The sequence below is a fragment of the Populus trichocarpa genome, chromosome 3 (assembly GCF_000002775.5).
Source record: "Populus trichocarpa isolate Nisqually-1 chromosome 3, P.trichocarpa_v4.1, whole genome shotgun sequence".
Classification (NCBI taxonomy): domain Eukaryota; kingdom Viridiplantae; phylum Streptophyta; class Magnoliopsida; order Malpighiales; family Salicaceae; genus Populus; species Populus trichocarpa.
Window position 1 is genome coordinate 12,410,458 of NC_037287.2, and position 25,566 is coordinate 12,436,023.

Consider the following 25,566-nt stretch of genomic DNA (forward strand, 5'->3'; position numbering starts at 1 on the left):
AACCCAAAAAATATGAATAAAATCAACTTATGTCAATTTGTCAAACCTGCAGCCTAGATTATAAGATTGAAACAATGCAACAGAAAACAAATAAAAACAAATCATTGAGCTAAATTTCCAAGCAACCCAATATTGAAGGATGAAATTGAAAAAATAACTTAAAAAAATAACTAAGCCAATCGAATTAATCTGTTAAACTCATGACCAAGGTCACGAGCCTAAAATAACTTCATAAAAAACAAATAAAAATTTGACGAAACTCCATTTCCAACAGATCCAATGTTTAAAGTTGAAATCAAAAGGAAAAAAAATAAATCTATAAGATCAAGATAATTCAATAGAAAAAAATTGAAAAAAATTACAAAATTCAATTCTCAACCAACCTAATATTGAAAGATAAAATCAAAAAACAAAAAAACAACTAGAAAAAACGGTAAAAAAAAACAATTAAAATCAACTCAGGTTAATATGTTAAACTCGCCATCTAGGTCCTGAGATCGAGTTAAACTCATAGAAAATAAATTAAAACAAATAATAAAGTTTAACTTCAAACATATGTAATGTTGAAGATTGAAATGAAGAAAAAAAATTAAATTAAATCTATGGGATCAGTACATAACTTATTAGAAAAAATTGAAAAAAATACAAATTTCAATTTCCAAAACAACTTGTTATTAAAAAACTAAAATTAAAAAAAATCAAATAAAAAAAACACAAAACCCTATTATAATAAACAATGTTACATGGATTTGATATATATATATTAGCCAATATTGAAGAATCAGTAGCATTTACCAAAAAATGGAAGAAGGGTTGAGTTGTGGATGCTCTGCATCTTACCCATGCACCTGGGAGGCCTAAGTATGATTTCTTAGAGGACCTTTCTGAATACTAAAATCATTTGATTTCTTATTCTGGTGAAGAGTCTTCGAGCAGAATGATAGCAGCAACGCGGACAAACCAGCCCCTCTAACAAAACCCAACTAAAACCATGATAAGTCCCCCAAGCAATCAATATCTATATTATGCAAGGTCAAATATTTTCCATGTGACTTCCGAGCAACGCAAAGTTAACGATCCCTTTTGAGTTTCTTTATTAACCCCACCCTCCTTCCCAAGGCAGAAAAGCATGAGCCAAGAAACACAATGATGCTGTTCAAGGCCATACTCGCATCCCTTGTTCTTTTGTTCCTCCTTGTTTTCACCTCAATTCATTCTGTTGCCGGTGATGCTGCCGGGAAAAAGAGTGTTCCAAATTCATATCGGTCGTGGCGGAGAATAAATCACGGAAGCGCTCGTGGCCCTAGGAAGCACCTTGTCGACCCAACAGTGGAGCATCCGTTTGAAGTTTCCAAGCTGCCTGCATAGCCTTCCCTGTTCTTTTTACTCTTCTTCTAGTTCGTCTTGACATCTCTTCTTCTTCTTCTTCTCTCCTTCCTCCTCTTTTGTTGTTTATTTATGTGTGCTTCTGTATCTGTGGTATCATCCTGGACTATTTATCTAATTTTGTAGGCCTTTAGGGGGTACTTGAATGTATCAGCTATTGTGATTAGTTTTCTGAATTCGCTCATACCAGTTACTGGGATTGGCTGAGTCCCATGTGCAAGTTCTATTAAATGAAAAAAAAGAGCTTCAAGCCTTCAACACCTCCCTGTTGTCTGTTCTTCACCGAACTCTTCCGGATAGCAGATCAGTATAGCTGAATGACAGCATTCTAAAAGATGAACTCAAACATTGATTTTGATCCTCTAGCACCATCATAACCTTGTTTTTTAATGGGATTTTCATCTCATTTTCTCCAAGGAACATTTCTCAAACCAGTTCATTTGATTACTACCTCGGTTTAATGCACTGTTTCAATTTGTCACAGAAATCATCTCCATTTCTTCTAAGAACCATAAAACTAATCAAACCGAGTGCTTGATCAATCCATAACTTTTTTCCTCTTGAATGTTGTTAACAGGCAACAGCCAACAGAATGTGTTGACCACGAAAACATCAAGTAAGGAAGATTCGCATAACAAACGTCTTGTTGGGAAGTATTTAATAAAAAATCATATGCTGAATAGCATGAAAATTTGAATCACGCTGAGTGCACAAAAAAATCACCAACTGGTGATAAATCACATGTTATTTCATGCTATGAGAATTTACTCTGTTTTTGATAAATCACAGGTCACAGCTGGATTAGGATCCATCGTACAAAAGCATTCTACAAACACTAAAGAGAGTGCAGTAGATACAAGGATACAGCCATCCTAACAAACCAGCACAATCACAGCTGAATCCAAGTCATTCGGCATGATCACACATTCACACTTGTATGCAAGGGCTGTTTACATGTAACAAGCAATCACTGTAACATGGAAAGTGCTACCCTGACTCCAACTACTTATGGATACTGAAAACTCATAGTTCGCTTGGTCCGTAACTATATTCATTAATCCTGGCCCCTCAGGATGTATCCTTAGGTTGTCATCGACATACAAGGAAACGAGTGGATTGATCCACAAATGTTATGCTGAGGACGACAAATAAACACGTTAAGGCACAGGCTGACAGTTTGACGCAAGATAGGAGGCACATTCTGGATTGCATCCAAATGTAAATTCCCTGATCCAGCAGCTGTAATGCAAACCAGCATGCACAACGTGCTTCAATAATGACCTTGACAAGGGTGGAAATGATGACACCAACAACTGGTTGGACCTGGAAACTCCATTGTCAAGTAGAGTATATAAACAATGACTACTTCCATAAGCTGTAATAAATGACCACATCTATCAAATTTTGAGAATGTTTCTGCGTCCAAAATTGACTCGTTACATATACATAGAACAGGTGTAACGTTGTTATGGTTCATGGGTAATTACGTATTCTCCAGTGAACTTATGCAGAAGCAGATAAAGCACAGAAAAAGGAAAAGAATGAGACTAAATTTTGTATGGAACTATGCAGAGCTGCATTCCGATCAGAAATTGATACCAGGTTTTGGATCCCGGATGCATCGCATTCTTCAAGTAGTTTTAGTAAATTATGCTCGAGGGCACTGATAGAAGGCAGTATCAATCGATTGGACTGGTTTGGCCGTGGCCTAGATTCAATAGATTCAGATTCAAGAGCCCCGCCTTCTTTCACGACAGGCAAGTCACCTCTTCTATGCACAGTTGCAGATACTCACTCCTTCCATAATCTTCCATCCTATATAAAGAAACTTGAAATTAGAGTCTCAAACCCTTAGCGTGGCCAAAAATAAAATAAATTTGTGAAATAAAACAGTGGAGAACTTCTAAAGCTGCCGCAAATTCATCCACAAAAATCTGAATCCCAAAAGAAAGAAAGAAAAAGCATGCAGAGCCCACTTCCATAGCTCGAAACCAGGCCATATTCACCTTTGACATGTAATTTCCTAATAGCCGTTAATTCTCATACAAGCCATGTGTTTTTCGTTACAATGATTTAATCTTCTTCAGAAATTAGTGCTCAAAAACATTGCGACCGAACCACAATGGATGGCCTCCATACATTAGGAACTTGCAGTATGACCTAACAAAACTCAGTAACAAAACCTTTCCCCAACTCAGAAAGAAAACTTAATTCCTTAGTCCTAATCCAACTCGATCAAATCCCAGTTGTTGGTAAAGGCATTCGGGATTGAATCCGAATTCGGGCCTGATTTTGCACCACACTTCGCACCTAAAGCAATTCAAACAAGAGGAAAAAGAAAACTAACAAAGTTGGAAATACAACACAAAATTGAGAAACAAAACAATAATCATGCTTACATTAAGAATTCAAGGTTCAGGAAGCGGGCACTGAATTGGTTGATCATTGTTGAGAGACTCAATTGGATGCTCAACTGGCTTAAACTACACTGTTACTTCAATTCCATGAGGAGCAGCAGCAGTGCCAGCAGCTGTCCCAGTAACATCTGCATTTGGGGGCAATACTTCTCTCTCGTCCCGCAGCCCATCAAGCCACTCATCACATCGAACACTTATACAATTTGACAATTTAGGATAATTTCGTGGAAATCAAACAGAAAGAAATCAAGAATTATAATTTCTAATAAATTCAATATTATAAAAAAAAATAAAAAAAACTCTAGTCGATTAATTTGTTAAATTTACGGTTCAGGTCATGAGATTAGAATAATCTTATAAAATATACATTGAAAAAAATTATAAAATTCAATCACTAATAAATCTAATATTGAAGGATAAAATTAAAAAATTAATTAAAAAATAACATAAAAAATCAACTCGAACCAACCCAAGTTAACCATCAAACTTGTAATCCAAGTCATGAGATAGAGATAAACTCATGTAAAACAAATCAAAATAAATTACAAAGTTTAATTCTCAATCAACTCAATGTTGAATGATAAAATTAAAGAAAAAAAATCAATTATGAAAAGGGAAAAAACTCGAGTTAATTGAGTTAATTTGTCAAATTTACGGTCTAAATCATAAGTCTGAGATAACCTCGAAAAAAATAAGTTAAAATAAATTATTAATTCAAATCCTCATTAAATATAATATTAAAAAATAAAATTGAAATTAAAAAAAACTGTAAAAAAAATCCAATAAATTAATAATATTATTTCAATAAATAATATTTTGTAACGAGGAATACAATAAAATCCATTCTTCTCTTAGTTTTTTTTGTTTATTTTTAAAGTTGGAATTAATAATTTTAGTAATTATCATAATTAATTATCATTATTATTAACCCTTAATTATCCATTATAAAACATGGAAATTTTTACCATAAAATCAGAAGTTTTTTTTTATTTTTTAAGAAAATTGTTCAAGTCGTGGAAGATAACTTAATTACCCATCGTAGGCATTCTTTGTCTCCAAGAAAGTCCAAATGATAGGCCTACAATACTTGATGTTGTCTCCGTGATTGTAAATGAACATGCACCTCTCCTAGTGCCTAAGAGCACAAAGTCCGCTAAATGAAAAGCTAAAAATTAAAAAAAAATATTATTTTAATTATTTTATATTTATTTTATGTGCTTAAAGGAAGTGCTAAATAACATATTGAAGTAGTTTTTTTCTTCCAGCAAATGTTATTCCTATGTATTTTTTAAAAAAGTCAAAACCAATAAAGTAGGTCAATAAAAAAACAAACCAATTAAAACTGTAGCCATGTGAAAAGAAAAAAACATCAAACTCATTAAAAAAAATTAAACACTTATATCTTCCACTCCAATACAATTGACTTTTGAAATAACTTTTCCTATTTGGTATGATTTAATAGAGAGTGGACACCCAAAATATCTGATATGTATTATTTATATTTATTTTTGACATTTCTACTAAATAAAAAATACAATTTCAATCATGTTTCCAAACACAATCTAAACTTTAAGTATATTTACTAAATGAAATTTGAAATTCTTTTTTTTTTTTTGAAAGGGAGTCACTTCCAAGAAAAATTAAGAGTAAATTATAAAATAGAATCTATAATTTTGAAAAATAAATTAAACAATTCTTTTAATTTTAAAAATAATTAATTAATCCTGATGTTTTTTTTAATATAGTTGTAACTTAATTCTTTTTATACATTTTATGTTTTCTTAAATTTATTTTGTTTTAAAAAATAAAATAAAAAAGTAAAAAATAAATAAATAATATGGAAAGACGGATGAGAAAAAAGATATTATTAGAATAAAGCTTTATGTACGGTCACCACCAATCAAGAGATTAATTAATTATTTTAAAATTAAAAGGATTGTTTAATTTGTTTTAAAAAATTCAGAGGAACTAATGTGCAAGTACTCAAAAAGTAAATAGTTTTTTATTTTTATTTTTTTACTCTGCCACTGCACACTTTTTGCATATAGAGGAACGGCGCACAATCCCAACTCCCAACAGCTCTGTCTTAATTCAAAAACTGGCAAGGGAAAAATGAAAGAAGAAGAAGAAGAAGAGGAGGAGGAAGGGTTTGAAGAATGGGGCGCTGATTTCTTAGAACAATTGATCCAAGTCGAAGAACACGCTCTTTCTTCTCAACTCCCCTCCTCCATATCCCCCCCTTCCACCACCACCACCAAACTCTCCTACCTCCCACCACCAGTACAACCACCGCAACAACAACAACACCAAGATTATCAAAATAATTCCATCAGTTACTCTCCTCCTCGAGAACTCTCTCAAAGACCAATCGAGTTCGGTATCAACTACAATAACAGCATGACGTTTGATGGTTTTTCTAACCAATTCTCGCATTCCGCTCCTTCTACTTCCGTCTCCAACGATAATGCAAGAGACCTGGAAATTGATCGCTTAAAGGTTTCGTTTTTCTTTTTTCGAAATTTCTTATTTATTCGTTCCTTTCTTTGGATTCATATTTGCTTCCTTTATCAAATACCGATATTTGACGTTGTTAAACGTTACTTTACATTTTGATATCTTAGTGTTTTTTTTTTCAATTCCACTTTCGGTGAAAGATGAATGTGATGCCATGTTTTTCTCAAGGGGAAAAGGATTGAAATTTCTGATTCAGTTTTAATTGATTTTACAAATTGCAGAGAGAATTGGGCCGCGTATCAAAGCACCTTACAAATTTGGTAAAAAGAAATTCCTACTCTTTCTCTATGCTATAAGTATTTATCTGTGCATTATTTATCCATTTTCTTCATTATCTAGTTTTTCAAGCTACATCTCATTGATAGTGGCACTTTGTTACATTTTTTAATTGGTTTATTTATTTGAAAGTTATGTCCATCTTAATGGGGTTCTGTTTTGATGAATTGCTAAATCATTTCAGGAAAAAGAATGCTTTGAACTTAAGAAGGAGAGAAGAAAAAAAGATGACCAAATTAAATCTGCATATGCAAATATTGAAGAAAAAGATATGGATGTTCACAGCCGAAAAAAGACGAATTTGTGAGGCTTTTTTTTCCCTCTCGGTATCTTTTAAATTTTCTTTGAACTATCCTGGTTATATATCCAAGCAGCTGTTTATGTGATATTGCATGTGTGGCTTATTATCTCTACTCAAACACCAGCTGAGGTCTTGATCAATCTTATTTTGCGCTGCAAAATCCAGTTCACAGTTTGACAGCCTCAGAGTGGTTATCTAGATAAAAAATATTCTTGGTGGCTTTTTTATTCTTAGTCAGTTGATGCAGGGCAGCGTAGAGGCTGTTCAGAATCTGACTTTTAGAGGCTGTTTTATGGCTGTTAGAACTGTGTTAGTGTCGATTTGTGGTGGTATATGAGGAAGGATGTAGATAGATTCTAAGAGTCACACCTAGGGTTCTTAAGATTCATACCTAAGAAGAGATCGAGTTACACAATCAAAGCAAAGTTACTGGAAATTATTTCATATTATTAAATTGAAAAATATTGAAAGCCTACATTCTTATTTTATAGAGTTTTAATTGTCCAAATCCACTAAGGACATGGATTCCTAAACCTCCAACATGATTATTCCTATTTAGAATAGGAAAAGCCTAACAAAGCTAATTCTTTTAGAACTAGTAGAATGATATATATAAAATAAAACTAGATCTAGACAGTTTTTTCATAATTTCCAGCAAATCTGAAAAGTGCAGAAATACCCTTGTCTATAAAAAACAATCAATATCGCTTCTTTTTTTGTCAACATCATCAGTTAGTTTATTTGAAAACTTTCTCTAGCTATGGCTTTGGTTATTCCTTTTTCCTTTTTTTTTCTTAACATTGCTTGCATTTTTTCCGTTGACTATTTAGCTTGTCAGTTATAAAATCACAATTGGGCAGTGGGCACTTTTTTATTGCTATGATTTACATTTTACAATTCTTTTGAATGGCACTGGCTATAGTGGCAGGGAACATGGGTTTCACAGCAAGGATGTTCATGGAATTTCCCAGCACTCTAAAAATGCAAAACCTTTGGAGGACCAGATTGATATAGGTAAGATGCATGAGTTGGATAAACGTCTATTGTCATAGCATTTTCTTTTGTCATATAGGTAAGATGCATGAGTTGGATAAATGTGTATTGTCATAGTATTTTCTTGTCTTTTTATTTATTTATTTTGACTTGAAGTCTCCATGCTTTGTTCTTTTGTTTGTTAACAGCTTCTACGTCCAAGGCCATAGGAGTTCAGACAGAGAGAAGCATTGATTTTACCAAAATAGACTTGAACAATGATTTATCTTCTCACCTTGAACTTTCCAAAACATTGCTGGGCATCTGGGGTTCCACAAGTGAACAACAATTAGGAAGAAATATGATCTCCAAGTTGTTCATGGCCTGCCTGACAGATTTTCAGGTTCTTTTTGGGTGCATGAGCATGAATATGTCCTCTAGAGTACAAATGGACTATATGCCAGGTGAAAGCTCTTCTCATGCAGCTTTGCAGTATCATTTGCGTTCTTTTCCGACATCTGAAGCTGCAAAAGTTTCTCATCTGTATTCTGTACTGACAAAGGTATCGTAATGTAAAAACTTCATGTACATTTAATTAGAGATAAAGATAGATTTTAGGCATTTACGATTGAGACACATCCCATAGTTTACAATTTAGGGATTTCATTTTTAGGAAGAGGTGTAAGGAGCCATGCATCATGTCCTGTTTAAGTGAGACCAACCCTAGAAGTGCAACTGTGTGAAATGTGTGGCTCATTGTTTTAGCCTTTTCTTTTCGATTGTATCTAATAAAATGGGAATTAAAATGACTGGAAATGCTTAAAAAAATGTCATCTAAGAAATAAAATCTAAATAACACCTTATAAAGAGAAGAAAGAGTCAAGATGACTATATATTAATAATTTGAAATGTTTCGAATGACATGTATGGATAACCAGCCTAGCTTGAGATATCCCTGTCTAGTTTCTCTAGTTCAAGCATTTGAAGGTTCAGGACTTCATATTTATGAAGCTCTGGTTAGTGTCTTGTGGGATCCCTTATTCTTGTGGATTTGTCTCCCTTTCCCTTAATATCATTTTGATAATCTTGAATAGTTTAAATTTTAGGTGTTGGTTTCCTTTTCATCCTTACCTTTCATTGCCATGCTCTGAAGTTGCTTGTTTGGATACAAATATAAGGGATCATCTGACTTTCTCCAATCACTTCCTTCCAAGGCCCTCTCTATGATAGCTTGGGACCATAACTGAGCACTGACCATATCATTGATATTAAGGATGTGGGTCATAGAAACATGAACCTTACAAAATTAGGTGGGTTTACCTTAATAGAAGAAGAAAAATGATTGGCAATCTTAGTCAGAAAAGACCTTTATGTTTGCTTGTGACAGCAATATTGACTGCGCATGGTAATTGATTGAGAAGCCATGCATGGTAATGACATGAACTTCAAGGATATTGAGATAGTTTTATAACCCTGCAGAACACATGGGGGCTAACTTTCTTTTGTGTTATGTGCCAAACCATTTCATGCTTAAGGCATTCTTAAATTATCCTTGGATGTTTTCCCCATTATTTTGATTTTTGAGCATCCGATAAGTTTGTTTTCTGTTTGTTTCTTCTATTTTGCAGATCAATAATGGAGTGCTACAGTTGGAAGCTTTGTTTAGATCTTTACTTGATCTTTGTGATGTTCCAAATGTGAGCTCAGACTCTGTTTTTCCATGCTTCATGATCAAAATTCATTTTGGGTCATTCATAGTCAAATTCAGTTGTTTTCTTCTCATCTAGTTCAAAGGAATCACCTATCTTTCTTTGTTTTTTTTCCTTGTTACAGGTTTCCATTCTTTCTAGTTCTTTACATATACTGCTCGTCTTTTTGAAGTACCTATTGAGTTTGGGAACAAAATTGGGAGGGTAAGTTTACTATGGCTCATATATTCATTTTTCTTTCTTGAAGTTTGTTTATGCCTTTAAAATGAATTGCTGAGATTTTATATGCTGAACAATGTCATGCTTTGTGATGTGGATTAGAACCCTTTCCTTTGATTGTCATGATGTTTTGATTTAGTTTTCTTGTTCCGATCAAAATCTGGATTCTATGCAATGATAACTTCCTAATTTGTTTTTTGTTCCTTATTCAAAATTTTAGATTGTCAAAATGCCATTTAGATTCTAGAAGTATATGGCCATTGCTCATATTGTATTTTTCAAGTTGCTTTTAATAAACATGGAAAACTTTAAATGCCTCTAAAAAGCAGTTTGACCACTAGAACTTCCTAAATACATAGCAGAGGATCCCAACTCTGGTCAATTTGTTTGATACACCAAATAAAAAGGATTGTTTTTCTTACATGTTAGAACAGAGGAGCTAAAGAACATCTTGAATTATGACTGATGATCTATTGAGCAGAAAACGAAGAGGAAATAATAGGAAATGGTCTAGAATCTGGATAGTTTTGCTCGCTGGGAAGAGAACAGGAAATCAAGCCAGAAACTTCTTTTTCTTAGTTTTGTGTACATTCATAAGCATCAAATATTCACCAGCATATTCAAGTTATTACGTAATCTTCTCTTGGAAAAGGGAGGACTTGGTACTTTGTTTTCTGCATATCTGGTGCTTGCAAAGTGATGGTCTTAAAATTTTCTAATTGTGTTTGTGTTCTTATGAACTTTGATTTGATCTTTCCAGTGCACTATACTCAGGGACAATATCAAGATTGAGGGACTTTGCTCTGGGGGCAGCCTTGGAGGCCAAGATCTGTTTAGTGTGGTCAGCCATGAGACATCTCATGTGGGCTGTAGTTCGCATGGGATCAGATCTTTTGATTTAAAACACCTGTGCAAGAAGCGATGCTGGAATGCTGACACATCATTGCTTCTTACTTCTGTAAACTGGGTTTCTTTGTTTGAACTGATGCTTCGGGTTGCTGTGAGCAATACAGAAGAATGTGTGAGACTGGAGGCAGTCTCTATCATGAATGTGATTCTGATGAGTACTAATGCGTTTACACAGAGGGAAAAGTGAGTTCTCCTACCCCTTTGGTTGCATATTCTGTTAAAAAGCAATACTTTTTAAATTCTGAATCCAATGTTGCTTAAAAAGGTTTGGCCAATTACCAATTTTTGAAAGCATAGCACAATTGTTAAAAAGGGAAGCTGGCTCACGTGTCCAAAAGGAAGCTCTCCATCTTCTATTCTTGTTGCTAAATTGTAAGTCGGAGCCAATTTTGTCTCTTGTTCCTGTTTAATTTGACTAGCTTTCCTTGTCTTTCTTTCTGGTTAGAATCTTTGCTTTAACTTCAAACTTGGCTGTCAAACTTCTTTTACAATCTGTTAGATACCATCCGAGTTGATCTGCTCTCCCCCATTTGGTTATGATGTCTATCTTAGCTCCATTAGTTTGTTAACTAGCTTGCTCTCTATTTAGAGTCAGTATTAAATATTTTGGAAACAAACCTGCTCTGTTGATTGTTGATCCAAATGAATAAGCAGCGGTGTAGTGTCTAGTACAAAACTGAAGGATCAAGTTTTGATGCTTGCAAATATCGATTCATGTGATTTGCTGGTGACTGTGTGCATCTTCTAGTTTGGTTAAAAGAAAGAAGCAAATCTATACCCTAAAAGCTGTAAAACACCTGATTAGTAGAAAAAGATTTCTTTTCTATCCAAATGCTCAGAATAAACTCGTATGCACTAAATTGGATTAGTTTATCTCAAATGCTCCTTTGAATTGAAATGAGTAACAAACATATGATAAGAAAGAAAATCACACCATCTGGCCATTCATAAAGATTTGCTAGCATCTGATGGTTTACTGCAAGAACTAATTGAAACCAAGATCTTTTGTCTTACAGCATTCTGGATATATAAATACATGTGTGTGTGTGTTATCAAGTGTGTTATCAAAAGAGAAGATAAACCATAGCGACTGACAAGGGGTTCCTTGAGTCCTCAAGGAGACCTATAATACAATTGGTGAAAAAGAATAGTCAAGATTTCAATAATCCATCATTCCCGTACACCAAATATAATAAAATAAAACATGGGTGGTTATATCAGCAATGCCCAACAAAAATAGCACCATTTTACAAAAACTACTCAGAAAGTCCTAGTATTTAGAAAATAAAGGTCCTAATTTCTATAGAACCGGTCCCCCATTGATGTCCTTATAAATATACCTTTGAGGATATTGCAACCTTGCCCCCCATTTTTTTGACACTTATTTGGAGACCTTTCATTTACTTGAAAAGTTTGAACAATCAGAAGCAGCAGTGGATTATGGTTAACACATATTCATATCCATGTCTACCCACTAAACCATATGAAGTTTATTTATTTGAGCTGAATAAATTAAGAATACCACCTTATTTTGCTCAGTACTCTATTGTACCTCCCTCTTTTAGGAGTTAAAGATTTGAACTACTTGACATGCTACTTCCATGGTGTACCCAGCAAAACCCTTCCTAGCTTACGGTTCTTTGTTGAATTGAAGGTTCCAAGCTGTTGAGCATATTTTGCTCTGGTTGTAAAGAGGCAGAGATTTCTGATTCCACAAATGACAAGAAAATTACTTCAACACCCAAAGGATTCAGTAGCACCCTTGAGGGCTTGGCAGAATGTATTGCATGCTCTGGATATAGCCTACAGGTAGGTGTGATAATTTAGCTCTCAGTTTAACGATTCAATTTGATGTGGCACAATTTTTTCATATATTTTTAATGTGCAGTTTATTTCTCCCGTTGCATTTGCCTGTTTTCTGGTTTTGAACTTATGATCTTTGTTTATGATACAATGTTATCAAGAGAAAACTTGTGTTAATATATCCTAGGTAACATCTTATCTCATGACTTTCTTTATATTAATATGGCATGTCTAGAGGCTGTGCAGCAACAGTGAGACGCCACTTTATTTCCCCTTATTTTTTAATGGAAGTCTACACCTTTTTAATTAAGGGACATGAAATTGCATTTCATTTTGTCATTTTATTATTGGAAATCTATCTCTACATAAAATGACTCTGATCATTATGCAATCTGGTTTATCTTTCATTTTATTCTTTTATTCTGTTAAAGCATACAAACATGGTACTTGCTGCAAAATGCAATCTGTTTCATTTTGTAGTAAATGGCTTTCAGGATATTGAACTTCGCAAGCGGGCTATCATCATGCTGGCCTTTTTAGCCTCATCTGGAAAACCTGGGTTTGAAATTATGGTGACTTGCAAATTACCTGGAGAGACAAACTTTCTTATGTTGATTTTGCAAGTGTTGGTGTCCGAAATGGATGTAGAAGCTTCTGCTGAGCCAGAAAGAAGCATCAAAGCAAGGTCAGTGGATCACTTAAATAGTTTGTCTATGCTTACATTTTTATGGCCCATTTTCCTTGATTGCTTCTCTTGTCGTCAATGCCTCTGTATATGTAGGACATTGCTGATTCGGGAGGCACTGATATTACTTAATAGACTTGTGTCCAATCCTGGCTACTCGGCTATAGCGTTGCGTGTATTAACAGCTAGAAGAGATATGGCTATTTTGACCATCGATATTGCAAACAGGTTGTCCCAAGAAGACCAGAGACACAGGCAATCTGATGTCCAAGGACATGTGAAAGAATCAGAAATTGTTGAGTTAGGTCAGGTATTTAAGAAAAGGGTTTTTGCTTATCTAGGGGATAAAATGTCATAAGAAAAAACTGGATATCATGGTTCAAATGAACTTAGATTTTGTATCTGTATGGCATTAATTGGCCCAAAATAGCTACCATTTCCGTAAGGTTCGAGTAAATAGATTTTTTGCTGGGTCAGCCATTTTCATCAAAATTCCTTTTGGAAATTGACCTCCCCCCAAAGATTGCTTCACCTAGAAATTTTTTATACGTCTTGGAGGACCGGATCGCCCACATAGAGCATATGCTGTATGTCGATTTTTTTTTTAATTAATGCAAAATACTATAATTTTGCTATTAGTACTCTGATTTTTGTCTGGCTTTATTTATAATTTCTTGTTTCTACAGTGATTTAATTTAGTGAAATATTTGTAGTCGTGTTCTAAGGAAGTTGGCAGTGAATATTTTGTGTTCATCGATCAATGTAGTTCCAAGCAATTATAATTTGGATGGCTGGAGGGAGATTACGTGCTTGGACTTTCTTCACAAACCAATTTATTTTGCTTGTTTAAACAGTTGGATCTGCATTATCTTCATTGGTGTTATAGCCTTGGGCACATTAACATAAACAGGGCATGAGAGTTTCATTGTAGCTATAGATGAATTATATTGTGGATTTAGCTATAGATACAGAATAATGTGGATTATTACAATAAAATTACTATGCTTTTGGGTTTAAAAAATAAGAGGCTTCGATACGAGGGTAGTTTACTATTTTTCAGAGGTTCATTGCAAATTAGAAAAGATTGTTTGATGATATGTTGGTCCTTCTTCAATCTTTTTGCACAATAAAAAAATATTTATACTTTTAAAATTAACAAAATCCAAGAGATGTTAAGTCTTTTCAAAATCTTTAAAAATGTCAAAATAAGTATTTACCCCTCAAGTAAAAAAAAACAAAAAATTGTTAACCAAGAGTTTGTTTAATTTTTCACTTGGTAAGTACAAATATGTTTTCACCCTTGGAAAAGACAAAACTCAAGGCATAACTCTGGGGGCATTTGTGTACTTTCACTATTTCCCCCCCCGTAATTCTCATGTTTATGGAGGACATTCTAGTATTTTTCATTTGCAAAATTGTTTTTATTCGAAAAAGATGTTAGTGCATGATGAAGAAGCGCCAATGAGTGGGTGACATTACTGTTTTTTGGGTGGCGCATGCGATGTCATACGGTGGCCAAATTTGTCCTTTCATCGTGTCCTTAGAAGTTCCACCGTGTTCTCTTTCTTATGAGGTAGCGCGTGGCAGCGAATTATGAGTGGTTTGTTGACGACAATTATTTTTTTTCTTCCTTCTTTTCTTTCTGTCCTCTTTTCTTTAGATTTTTCAATTGTCGTCCTCATGTTTTTTATTGCTTATTTTCGTCCTTGGTCATTTTATAAAAAAAATTTATGTTTTCAATTTAGTCTATTATTTTTTCCAATTCGGTCCTTATTCTTTTGATTTTTAATTTTTTTTCTTGGTTCTTTGTTAAAATTTTGTTGGTTTTCAATTTTATCCTTCAATCAAAGTTTATGTTGTTTTATTGTTTTCAATTTAGCTCTCATTTTTTTGATTTCATTTTTCTTTTGTTAAAGTTTTTTCCTTTTCAATTTAACCCTCCAATTTAAATTATTTTGATACTCTCTAATTTATTTTTTATTCTGACTTCCACCCTCATTCTTGTAATCAAAATTTATTGTGTGATTGATTTTTTTAAAAGTTTTATCTTTCGACATTTGATTTGTTGGAAAATAGGCTTTGTAGTTTTTTTTATTTGTCATGCTTCTATCTAATAACATGAGTAATGAGTCTGAAAAGTCCATGTAGTTCAGGATTTTTTTTCTCATTTTCTTTTACGAATTTATTATTTTATATTATTTGTTTTTTTTTAAAAAAAAATTATGATTATCTTTAATTTATTCTCTATCGATTTATTCTCGTCTCATTGCTTAGACTATGGGTTTTGCAAACCTTTTTTTAATAGAATTATTTTCAAAATATTTTATTTTTATTTAATTTTTAAAGAATTATTTTTTATTTTACATAGATGAGCTTTATTTTATATAAAAAGATAATTTTTATTTTATTTTATTTAATCAGTTTCGCATGTGTTTCTAGTTCTATTATCTTTTATTGATTTTAATAAACAAATTCAGTTGACAAAAACAAATAAATAACTCATTTTACGAGATTAAATATCTTAAACTATACCTATATCTTAATTTTTCAGTTTCTCTTTTATTTATTATTAACAACTTTTTTTTACTTTTTTATATAAATAATAATTAATTTATTTGATTATATTATTGGAGTTTATACTTTGAAATTTTCACGTGTGGTGAAAAAACGGAGTATTCAGCGCTGAAAATTGCTGCAGAAGGCACCATTAGGCATTGAGCATCTGACAAACCTGAAAGTGCTAGGATTTTTCGATGTGCCTCGAGAACTAATCAAGACACTTCTTTCAGATGAACAAGGGGGAGACTGTTGGAGGGTCGCGCACATCCCAGAAGTGTACTCAACCTACTGGAGAGAAGGGGGATGGGAAGTCCATTCTTTGGAGAGTCTGAATGACTCTTCCCGGCCGAGTCCCGTAATACGGAGCCAGGAGCTTCATACTCGCTGGAAATGATTCTTCTGCTACAAGTTGATTTTACTATCTGTAGTTGAAAGCTGCAAGGATTTGTATTGTATCTAGTTGTCCGTAGATTATTTACCATACTCGCCGGAAATAACATTTCTGTCACAGGTTGGTTTTACTACCTGTAGTTGAAAACTGCAAGGATTTGTATCTAGTTGTCTGTAGATTATTGTATAGCTTCATTGTAGAACATCAAAAACTACCCAGGTGCTATCAGAAGCCCGCGTCTCTGAAATATTCATAAAAGAAATGCTCCGATAAACAGTTTAAGATCTGTACATAATTTGTTCAATATCAATTCTGTTTGTCTCACTTCCCTGTTGCTTGCTTTGTATCGTATACATGCCCAGTGTATCGCCCACCTTTCTGAAACTCATTTTCAAGTATCTAATGCGGAGGAGAAAGCTACTTATTTTAATCCCAAGACTGTTGGCTTCCTTTTCTAACCCTGTTGTCTGGCTAGTCACATGAGGCTATACTGGTTAGCCAAGTTGTCTGGTCTTGCGGTTAGGCCTCAACCTAACCACGAGATCAGCTACCGGTCACCCTTATATTGGTAGGTTTGAGCTTCAAACAACCTTGAGAGGTACTATTTGAGCTAGACCCAGTACCACACATATTCTTAGGAATCCAATGATTAGCACGTACCTCGAGGCAAAATTATGATCTCTAATGAATTTAGTATGGTACCGGGTGTGACCCATACTTACATATGACTTGTCAATACAACATCGTATTTCTTAGTCGTTAACTATTTTCTATCTGCATGTCACCTTTAAAGGGCATTAAGATTTAATGGACAAAATGTTAAGACCTTTATACCCATGTTAGGTCTTAATTTAGAAATAATAGTTTTGTATTAAGTACTCCACCTCATGAACCTAATCCTAGTAGTGCTCAACTTAAAAAAAAAAAAAGACAAGTGAATCATCAATGAAGTATCTAAGATGAGTTCAAGAGTTTAGTGTGTTAAATGTCAAGGTTTAGTCATACTACAACCAACTATATCACTAAGCCCCAATTCATCAAAGAACACAAGGATAAGAGTGAAGAGGAAGACTATAATGAATAAGTGTATGAGCTCAATCCCAAGAACTTTAATAACCTAGATGAAAAGGATATATAAGAATAAGAGTTTCAAGATAGTTGTCCTTCTAAACTTCTTGATTCCTTATCCCCTATGCTTGATATCCAATATGATATAAAATTTGAGGAGTATATTGAGCTCTATAATTCCTTAAGTCTTATATATGATAAGGAAAATGATTATAATTTACTAGGTTGTTATTGATTCATATCCACTCAAGTGTTGAATAATGTTTGTTCTATTCCCCGCACCTTAAGTTATTTAGTGTTCATGTTTACAAATCTAAAAAGCTTGTATGTTTTATTCCCATGTATCTTTAATGATATTTTTTTAAATCAATATTTCATTACCATTATCATTAGCACTAGAGAAACATATTAATTTTATTTTAAATTCACTTGTTTTTACTAGGATATGAAATTCAACAATTCTTAGTTCATGGAACAAGCAACCTGCTTTATATTGTACTTGAATCACAATAGCAATATTGCAGTAAAGTCTGCTACTCTGTTCGTTTTTGCATTTACAAAGTGTTTTTGAAAAAATTTAAATTTTATTTTATTTTTTTCTTTACTTCAAATTAATATGGTTTTGCTATTTTTAGATTATTTTGATATGCTAATATCAAAAATAATTTTTAAAAAATAAAAAAATATTATTTTAATATATATCTGAGTGAAAAGCACTTTGAAAAACAACCGCAGCCACACTCTTTGAAGCTATATTTAGACAACTTTTGTTTTTATGGTCCAACCGCACTTTTTTTTTTGTTTTAAATTAATTTTTTTATATGATGATATATATATATATATATATATATTATTTTAATATATTTCCAAACAAAAATCACTTTAAAAAATAATCTCTACTACATATAATATTAATGAAATTGAGTTATTAAGTTGTTTCAAATTGTATATAACAAATGATAACTCAATTCATCACTTAAGAGATCAAGCTTAATCCTATGAGATTGGATTTCATTTGATTTTATTATTGATCTTTATTTATGTTATTGTTGAGCATTTATCACGTTCAGTGCAACCAAAGAAATTGATTAAGGACTCTTCACATGAAGGTTGAAAAACACGATAAAAAAAAGGTTGAAAAATACATGAATAAATGAGAGATACATAAAGACAATCGGAGCGGATTAAATCCAATAACGATCGACATTAATTTTACTGAAAATTTGCCAAAGAATCAAATGTTGCTGATATCTCACCTATGTAAATGAGCAAAAAGAAGAGACAGGAAGCGATCTTACAAAATCTTATACCACTTTAAATAATAGATAACCGATACTGTATATTTGTTTCATTGCTGATCTTACAAAATCTGGAGACCATATGCTTTAATCTTCGTCATCCGAGTTGAAAGTTATTTTCTTGGCCTTTGGAGCATCTGCAGAGATTTCTTTGAAATGAGCCCCATAGAGCTTGGACTCCTGCAACGAGAAAAGGCACTGTGAATGATGAATACAGCCACGGAGGTTCATAATGCGCTAAGTACCCCAATTACTGAGACCAGCCCATACTTCAGGCTAATTATATTTCTGCCATCTCATTAGACATGAGTTCAGTGTGCATGCACATGACATAAGTTGCAGTTCATATATTGAACAATCATGTAAGAACATTAGTGGATAATGTAGGACAGAAATGCGCACCTTTTTCTTCACATGAGTGCCAAATTTCAAAAGGGCAGGTGGCACGATTTGCCCAGCTTCTCTAAGAATGTTGACCAACTCTCCAGCGAGCCCCTGAAATAATCATCAGATGAGAAAATAATGGCCAAAATATTGCATAATCAATGACTTGATATTTTGATAGAAGAATTTAAAGCGGCAGTACCAGAAAGGTTTTAAATATTACCCTATTATGATGCGTGAAAAATGTGTGAGCAACACCCTTCTTGCCAGCCCGTCCAGTCCTGCCAATTCTGTGGACATAATCCTCTGCGGTGAGTGGGAAGGTATAGTTGATTACTACTTCTACATCTGGAACATCCAATCCTCGAGCAGCCACATCAGTAGCAACCTATAGATATAGGGATGTGAGAGAACACCCAAAATTCTAATCTATTGCCAGAAAAACCAAACATGAACTTAAAGAAAACTATTACAATAACAAGGTTCATATACAATGAGTGGCTCCTAAGAGACAACTGATCCCGAAGATAAATTTTACACGTCATTTTCAGCATAAAAACTGTATTTAAAACAAGAAAAACATGGTTTGAGGATTTGTTACTTTTGGAAGTCCCACTCATTAACATTACATTATTGAAAAAGGAAAAGCATATTGAAGACAAATTAATTGTTCCATAAGTGAAGTACTAAATGTCCAAGCGCACACACCTTAAAATGAAAAACTGTCTTATGATACTTGAAAAACTGTAATTGTTCAACGTACCATCAGAGGGCAGCTGCCCTTCTTGAATAATGACAATGCCTTTGTTCGTTGTTCTTGTGCTTTGTTGCCATGAATAGAAACAACATTCCACCCACTAGAAAACAAGTTAAAAAAAGGCTAAATTACCCAAAACTATCCTAAAAATTGGGTCAAATTGAACTTAAGCGCTGAACTTTAATTTTTTATTTGATTACCATGAACTATTTTTTGGGGGTAAAAGGTAGGGCCCTCGATTAACTTTTTCTTCTCAAATCACGTGTTTTTTTGACACGTCATTTTTTTAAAGTATCATCTATGATCAAAATTAACGAAAAGACCTATATTTAATCAAAAAAATAGTTTGAGATACTCGAATAAAAAAAATTAAAGTTCAGCAGCTAAGTTCAAAAAAGAAAGAAAGTGAAAACAAGCTCATTGAAATCAGCATCGACTTCCAATTGTACTTTCAGCAGCTGGCTAGAAAATGTTGACTTAGCAAATAGAGAACAATAACCAAAATAATGTTTGTGTACCTTTTTCTTAGCATTCCATCAAGACGTTCCGCTTCCTTTTGGTACAAGGCAAAAACCAACACTCTATTCCTGATTAGAGGCCCAACCCATGAATAAGCACCATGAATGAATAATCAAGGCATATCAAGGAAAATATGGAAATTCAAGGTTTTCCATAATCTAGCATGGAGATATAGAGGCCATTTCAGATAACCAAGGAAGGATAGCATTGACTTGTAAAATAAAAGCGTCACAGATGCAAATAGAGGAAAGAAGGCATTAGTTCACGTATAATATCGAGAATTTTCCAATTTTCTAAATACAAAAACAGAAAATGGAAAACATATTTGCTGATTAAAAATTTAAAACAAGATTCTTTAAAAAGGAACTTAGTTCTTTTCCAAATTCTCCACTTTAGAGAAAAACAAGGGCCTGTTTAGTCAACATGCTATTTGATCTCTTCATCATTCGTCATTTTAAAAATAATCCAAACATGGTCCTAGCTTTCTATCTTAGAAAATTATTAGTGAGAACAAACGTTTTCTTAGTTTTCGACGGTGAAGCAATTTAGAATAGAGATGAAAATTAAAATGAACTTGGGAAAACTGTTTTCTGAAAGTAAACACTCATTAAGCATCAGCTTCTGAAAACCAATAAAATCCCTTTTTGGTCATTCATCAAAACAAAAGAAGATGGTAATGAAATAGCAAACGTACTGTTTAAAAAAACTATTGCTCTAAATTCTCCATGCTCAAATAGCTCAGGCATTAACCCAAGATATGTCTGTAGAACAAATTTTACAAAATCCAGTAAAAAAATAGCAAACGTACTGTTGAGATTTGTGATATTTTTCTAGCAAAGCAAGTAAACGCTGATCACGCAAATGGTCCTCCAATACCTGCATTTATGGAAGTGAGAATGTAAATATAAGGACAAACATCTCTCTTTATTAATTGAAACATTGAATAGTGAAAAAGGGCCTCCTGCTGGGCATTAAGAAACTAGACCTCAACAATCTGCATGACATCATGGTTGGCAGCTGTATCTTCAGAACCTACAACCACCTGAGATGGAGCTCATATTTTAGAGCATATAGAAAAGCAAATATGTAATGGAATGATATGCAAAGAGCCACACCTTAACAGGATTTGGGTCCATATATTCTTCTGCCAAATTATGAACATCTAAAGGCCATGTAGCGCTAAACATTATCATTTGGCGAGCTGCACAGGTTTTGAGATTTGTACCAACAGTCAAATACATGTGCATTACAAATGTAGTTTATTTGAGCTTGTAATAATTAAAATGATTTCAAGTAACTTTAGTATAACACTTTAAGTAAGAAGATAAAAAACATCAACTAAACAACTTTCTCTTATTTTTCATGCAATAAGGTTCTAACAAGTGGAATTTATTACTTCTTTTTCTATACTCTTAAACTAAGTTTGCCTTAAGTTCTATTACAAGTTCCACAGGAGTCAAACAAACAAACACGGGAGTCAAACAAACAAACACCTTGACGTAATGCAACAAGCTTACTCAAAATAAACCTCTTCGGGCTACGACTTTGTCGTGGAAAGTTCTTTATTCATTCATTTATTTCTTGAAGGAGGGAGCAAGTGTTAGATTCTTTCCATACCTTTAAAAGAACTCAGGGTGGGGAGTCTAGAGTTTAAGCTTTTTGATTTTGAGGTTTTACTTTGTACCTTTTAAGTATAGGTTTCCCTGCTTGGGGGCTTTCAATGCACATTTCTGCACTAAAAACTTACCAAAACAGAGTAGAAATATAAAATGGAGAGAAGATAGTTAAAATCTAAATGTCCAAGTTACCTCTTCGTCAACTAGGGAATAAGGATATTTCTCCTAAGGAGATATATTGGTGTCTTATACATGTCAGCAACTGATCACTGGTTATGGAGGAAAAACTGTAACCAGGGGTAGGTTGGTACTGAGCCTAGAGTTTCTAGGAATTTCAAGGCTGGATTGTTGTCTTGAAGTGATTGTGCAGTTCCATATATAACTGTATCTTATAATAATACCACATACCAGAACATGTGTTGCTCAATATTGAACGAACTTCCTGTCTAAATCCCATGTCCAGCATTCTATCTGCTTCATCAAGAACCTACAGAAAGCAATTTTAATTCTTTCAAGTTAGAATGCTACAAATATAATCATGTACTACAGAAATCAATTTTACTAAAGCAATATGACTATATTCATGTACAAATATATTCATCTACTACAGAATATATTCAAATATATTCATCTACTACAGAAATCAATTTTAATTCTTTCAAGTTAGAATGCTACAAAAATATATTCATTTACTAAAGCAATATGAAATACACAAAAGACAATATAATGATGCTTGCAACTGCAACAAAGACACTAGAGTACATAACCATCATCCTTCTTGACAAGGGAGAAAAATGAACACCAATATCCTTTTCAATCGATTGGCTTATAAAACAACTCAACAACTCAGAGTCATGGTCTTACCACAGCATTAAATAAAACTTTTATCATAAACCAAGAGACGAGTTTGCTTTAAATAACGATGATGCAGTTCAGGAACAAAACATTAAAATTAACCTCTTGGAATATTGGAAAACTGGAAACCTCAGAGTAAACAATTTAACTATCACAGGCAAAGGGCTCTTTACGCAATACCACAAACTCTCCAGCAACTAGACAGAAACCTCCAGCATGCATGATGTATCAACAATAGTTTAAACTGCAATGCTGGAAATGATAGATATCCTATATGTTGAGCATCCACGACAACACCTTGTAAACTTTATCTGAGCAACTTGGGGTAATCCTGAATTTATGTTGTATTCTCATATATAATTTGGTTAGAGGAGTCACTCAGTTTAAAGCTCGATACAATAAGATAACATGCTAAGCAACCAACATAAGGCTATGGAATACGAATAAAAAGGATCCAATAAATAGCAATTAGGGGAAGCAGTTATTGATTAACTTACCACAAAAGATACCTCTGCAAGGTGCAATACATTCATTTCTATCAAATCCTTCAAACGGCCAGGGGTTCCAATGACAATATCCTGAGCATGTAAGAGAAAAGAATACTGTAAACAAATAATGATAACAGGAAATGTCACTCTGCAAATAAATAAGTTTCGAAAATATGGTGTGGACACTAGACAAGAGACAAAGTTCACACACATGTATGGTTGTTGATGACAGAGGATAGCTCAATTACATCACTTTTTGGTTGGGAGATTGGGCTTATGTCTATGTGATTGAATTTCATTTGGTTTAATAATTGGGCTTGATTTTTGTTATTGTTGAACATTTTATTTTAGTGGGCTATAAGCCCAATTGCTGGTTGTGTGGGATTTTACTATTTATATGTGCTCTTTTTACATTGTAGACAGTTTATGATGAATTAAGAAAAATCTTTGGATTGCTCCTCCTCCTCCCTCTTTCCCTTCCCTTCTCTTCTCTTCTTCAGCTCCGTTTCCTTTTCTTCTCAAGCTTCTTTTTTCCCTTCTTTCTTCCCTTTCTCTACTTTTCTTTCTTCAAATCTTCTTGTCGCGCATCAAAATAATATACATGTGGATTAAGACAAAGCATGCTGACAAGTTCGTACTTATGCGGTCTCTCTGTGTGTATGGGAAAGAAAGAGAAAATGCATGCCTTTGTGTTTAGTTTGAGAGAGATAATAGAATAACGTACAACGCCAGCCTTCAGAGACTTGATTTGAGGTCCTTTGGAAGTTCCTCCATATATACAAACTGATCTCACACCGCAAGGTTCCCCAGCATCACGTAAAACAACTGAAATCTGTCACAAAAGATAAAGAATCATCCCATTTTCTACCAATGAGTTTCAACAATCAAATTAAAACAAAAGTTTTAACTTTAAAAGATCATTTGTATAGTGTATAGTGAAGTTGGCAAAACAAAAAAAGAGGGAAACAAATTGGACTACAATGAGAAAATCAATACAAATTCTTTCTACCCAAACCAACATATTTGTTTCCATGTTGTCAATGACAAACGAGTTGATCTTCTTTTCAAGGTAAAGCACTGACTTTATATTTTTTTCCCACATGCCATCGTCCTCTTTCAACAATCAAATGAGGTGTGATTGCCTGCTGGCACCCACAAAGGGTCTCAATTCGTAAGCAGACAGTCGGTTTTCTTTTGATGGAAAAATAAAAGCATTTGTCGAAGTTTTAAAACCTCTGCTGTAGCTTCTGCGAAAAATGAGCCCAGAAAAATTGTAGCAACACCCATGTTGCTGAAATCATTCAACTGCAGATTCTCAAATGATCTTCACTTGCATAGTAGAAGATTGTGTACCTCTTACAATTCATGCTCGAAGGAAGAAACTTCAGCATGCATATGCCAGCTTTTTATGGGATACAAATTTAAAATTACAGCTTATGGAAATAAAATACATACTTGATCAGCTAATTCTCTTGTAGGAGCAAGCACAAGGCAAAGTGGATTTGCCCCCCTTGTCGATTTCCCCTTTCGCTTGCTCAGAATATGCATTATTGCAGGTATCCCAAATGCCAAAGTCTTACCTAAATCACATATTTGTATCAAATTTTATTTCTAGTTTCAAATTATTCAAAAAACATAAACATATAAAAATTAAATTCACCACACTCAACACATAAAATAAATAATTAACCGATGGACAACAAAATCACATTTCAGCACACACAAAATAAAACCACAAAATCTACCTGATCCAGTTTTTGCAATCCCAATAAAATCACGCCCATCAAACAAAAAGGGCCAAGCATGAGCCTGGATAGGAGATGGATTCTTGAAATTCTTGCAACATTCCAACACATTATCAGGCAGTTTCGCCTCAGCAAAAGACTTTAAAGACGCATACTTTGTCTCTTGTGTATCCTTTCCGGACACCACTACTCTGTCTTGCGGCTGTACTTCCTCCTTCACTTCATGAATTACATTTTCTTTCCCATTTTCCTCCTGTTTCTTGCTTTCTTTCTTCTTGTTTTTATCTTTCTTGGTACTTTCTGGAAAACTTTCACTTTCTTTGTCTTTCCCTTCATGGATTTCACCTTCTTTCTCTTCTTCATGCTTCTTCTTCTTCTTTTCTTTCTTGACGGTTTCCTGGTCTTGGGTTTCCTCAAGCCTTCTCTTTAGAGTTGGTTCCTTTTGTGTCTCTTGGAATTCAGGTTCTTGATTCTTGTTTTTATCCTTCCTTTTCTTTTTATCTGATTTGTGACCATTTGCGGCTTCTTGTTGGGCAATCGGTTCGCCGTTAAGATTGGCTTCTCGAATCTTTTTACCCATGGCTGTTGTTGTAGGTTAGAGGCTGCAAAGTGAAAGCAGAGCGAACCAAAGCCAAGAGAGTTTTCGAGGGGAAGGAGGTGGTTTATTCTAGGGTTTTAGATGTTGAGAGTTTGGG

At 33.8% G+C, this 25,566-nt stretch overlaps 2 protein-coding genes and 1 long non-coding RNA gene across 3 annotated transcripts; 1 reads left to right on the top strand and 2 right to left on the bottom strand.

The window, feature by feature from the left end:
• Positions 1 to 2,093: 2,093 nt before the first annotated feature.
• Positions 2,094 to 4,062, bottom strand: LOC18096989 (uncharacterized). The gene is made up of 2 exons (XR_002980771.2): positions 3,786 to 4,062; positions 2,094 to 3,201 (listed from the first exon to the last, which is right to left on the bottom strand). It is a non-coding gene; the product is annotated as an uncharacterized LOC18096989 (long non-coding RNA).
• A 1,781-nt stretch (positions 4,063 to 5,843) lies between these two features.
• Positions 5,844 to 13,829, top strand: LOC7491886 (protein SENSITIVE TO UV 2). Its single transcript, XM_024596727.2, has 12 exons — positions 5,844 to 6,299; positions 6,539 to 6,577; positions 6,778 to 6,896; positions 7,817 to 7,908; positions 8,076 to 8,428; positions 9,495 to 9,563; positions 9,700 to 9,779; positions 10,569 to 10,886; positions 10,969 to 11,075; positions 12,358 to 12,512; positions 13,001 to 13,191; positions 13,288 to 13,829. The coding sequence occupies exons 1-12, from the start codon at positions 5,916 to 5,918 to the stop codon at positions 13,547 to 13,549; spliced, it is 2,169 nt and encodes a 722-aa protein (XP_024452495.1). The 5' UTR covers positions 5,844 to 5,915; the 3' UTR covers positions 13,550 to 13,829.
• Positions 13,830 to 18,393: 4,564 nt separating this feature from the next.
• LOC7456107 (DEAD-box ATP-dependent RNA helicase 5) lies at positions 18,394 to 25,566 on the bottom strand. The gene is made up of 13 exons (XM_002304325.4): positions 24,872 to 25,566; positions 24,582 to 24,706; positions 23,851 to 23,958; positions 23,136 to 23,216; positions 22,192 to 22,270; positions 21,283 to 21,368; positions 21,153 to 21,209; positions 20,976 to 21,043; positions 20,167 to 20,235; positions 19,655 to 19,748; positions 19,115 to 19,279; positions 18,910 to 19,002; positions 18,394 to 18,687 (listed from the first exon to the last, which is right to left on the bottom strand). Exons 1-13 carry the CDS (start codon positions 25,449 to 25,451, stop codon positions 18,595 to 18,597), a joined length of 1,698 nt encoding a protein of 565 aa, XP_002304361.4. The 5' UTR covers positions 25,452 to 25,566; the 3' UTR covers positions 18,394 to 18,594.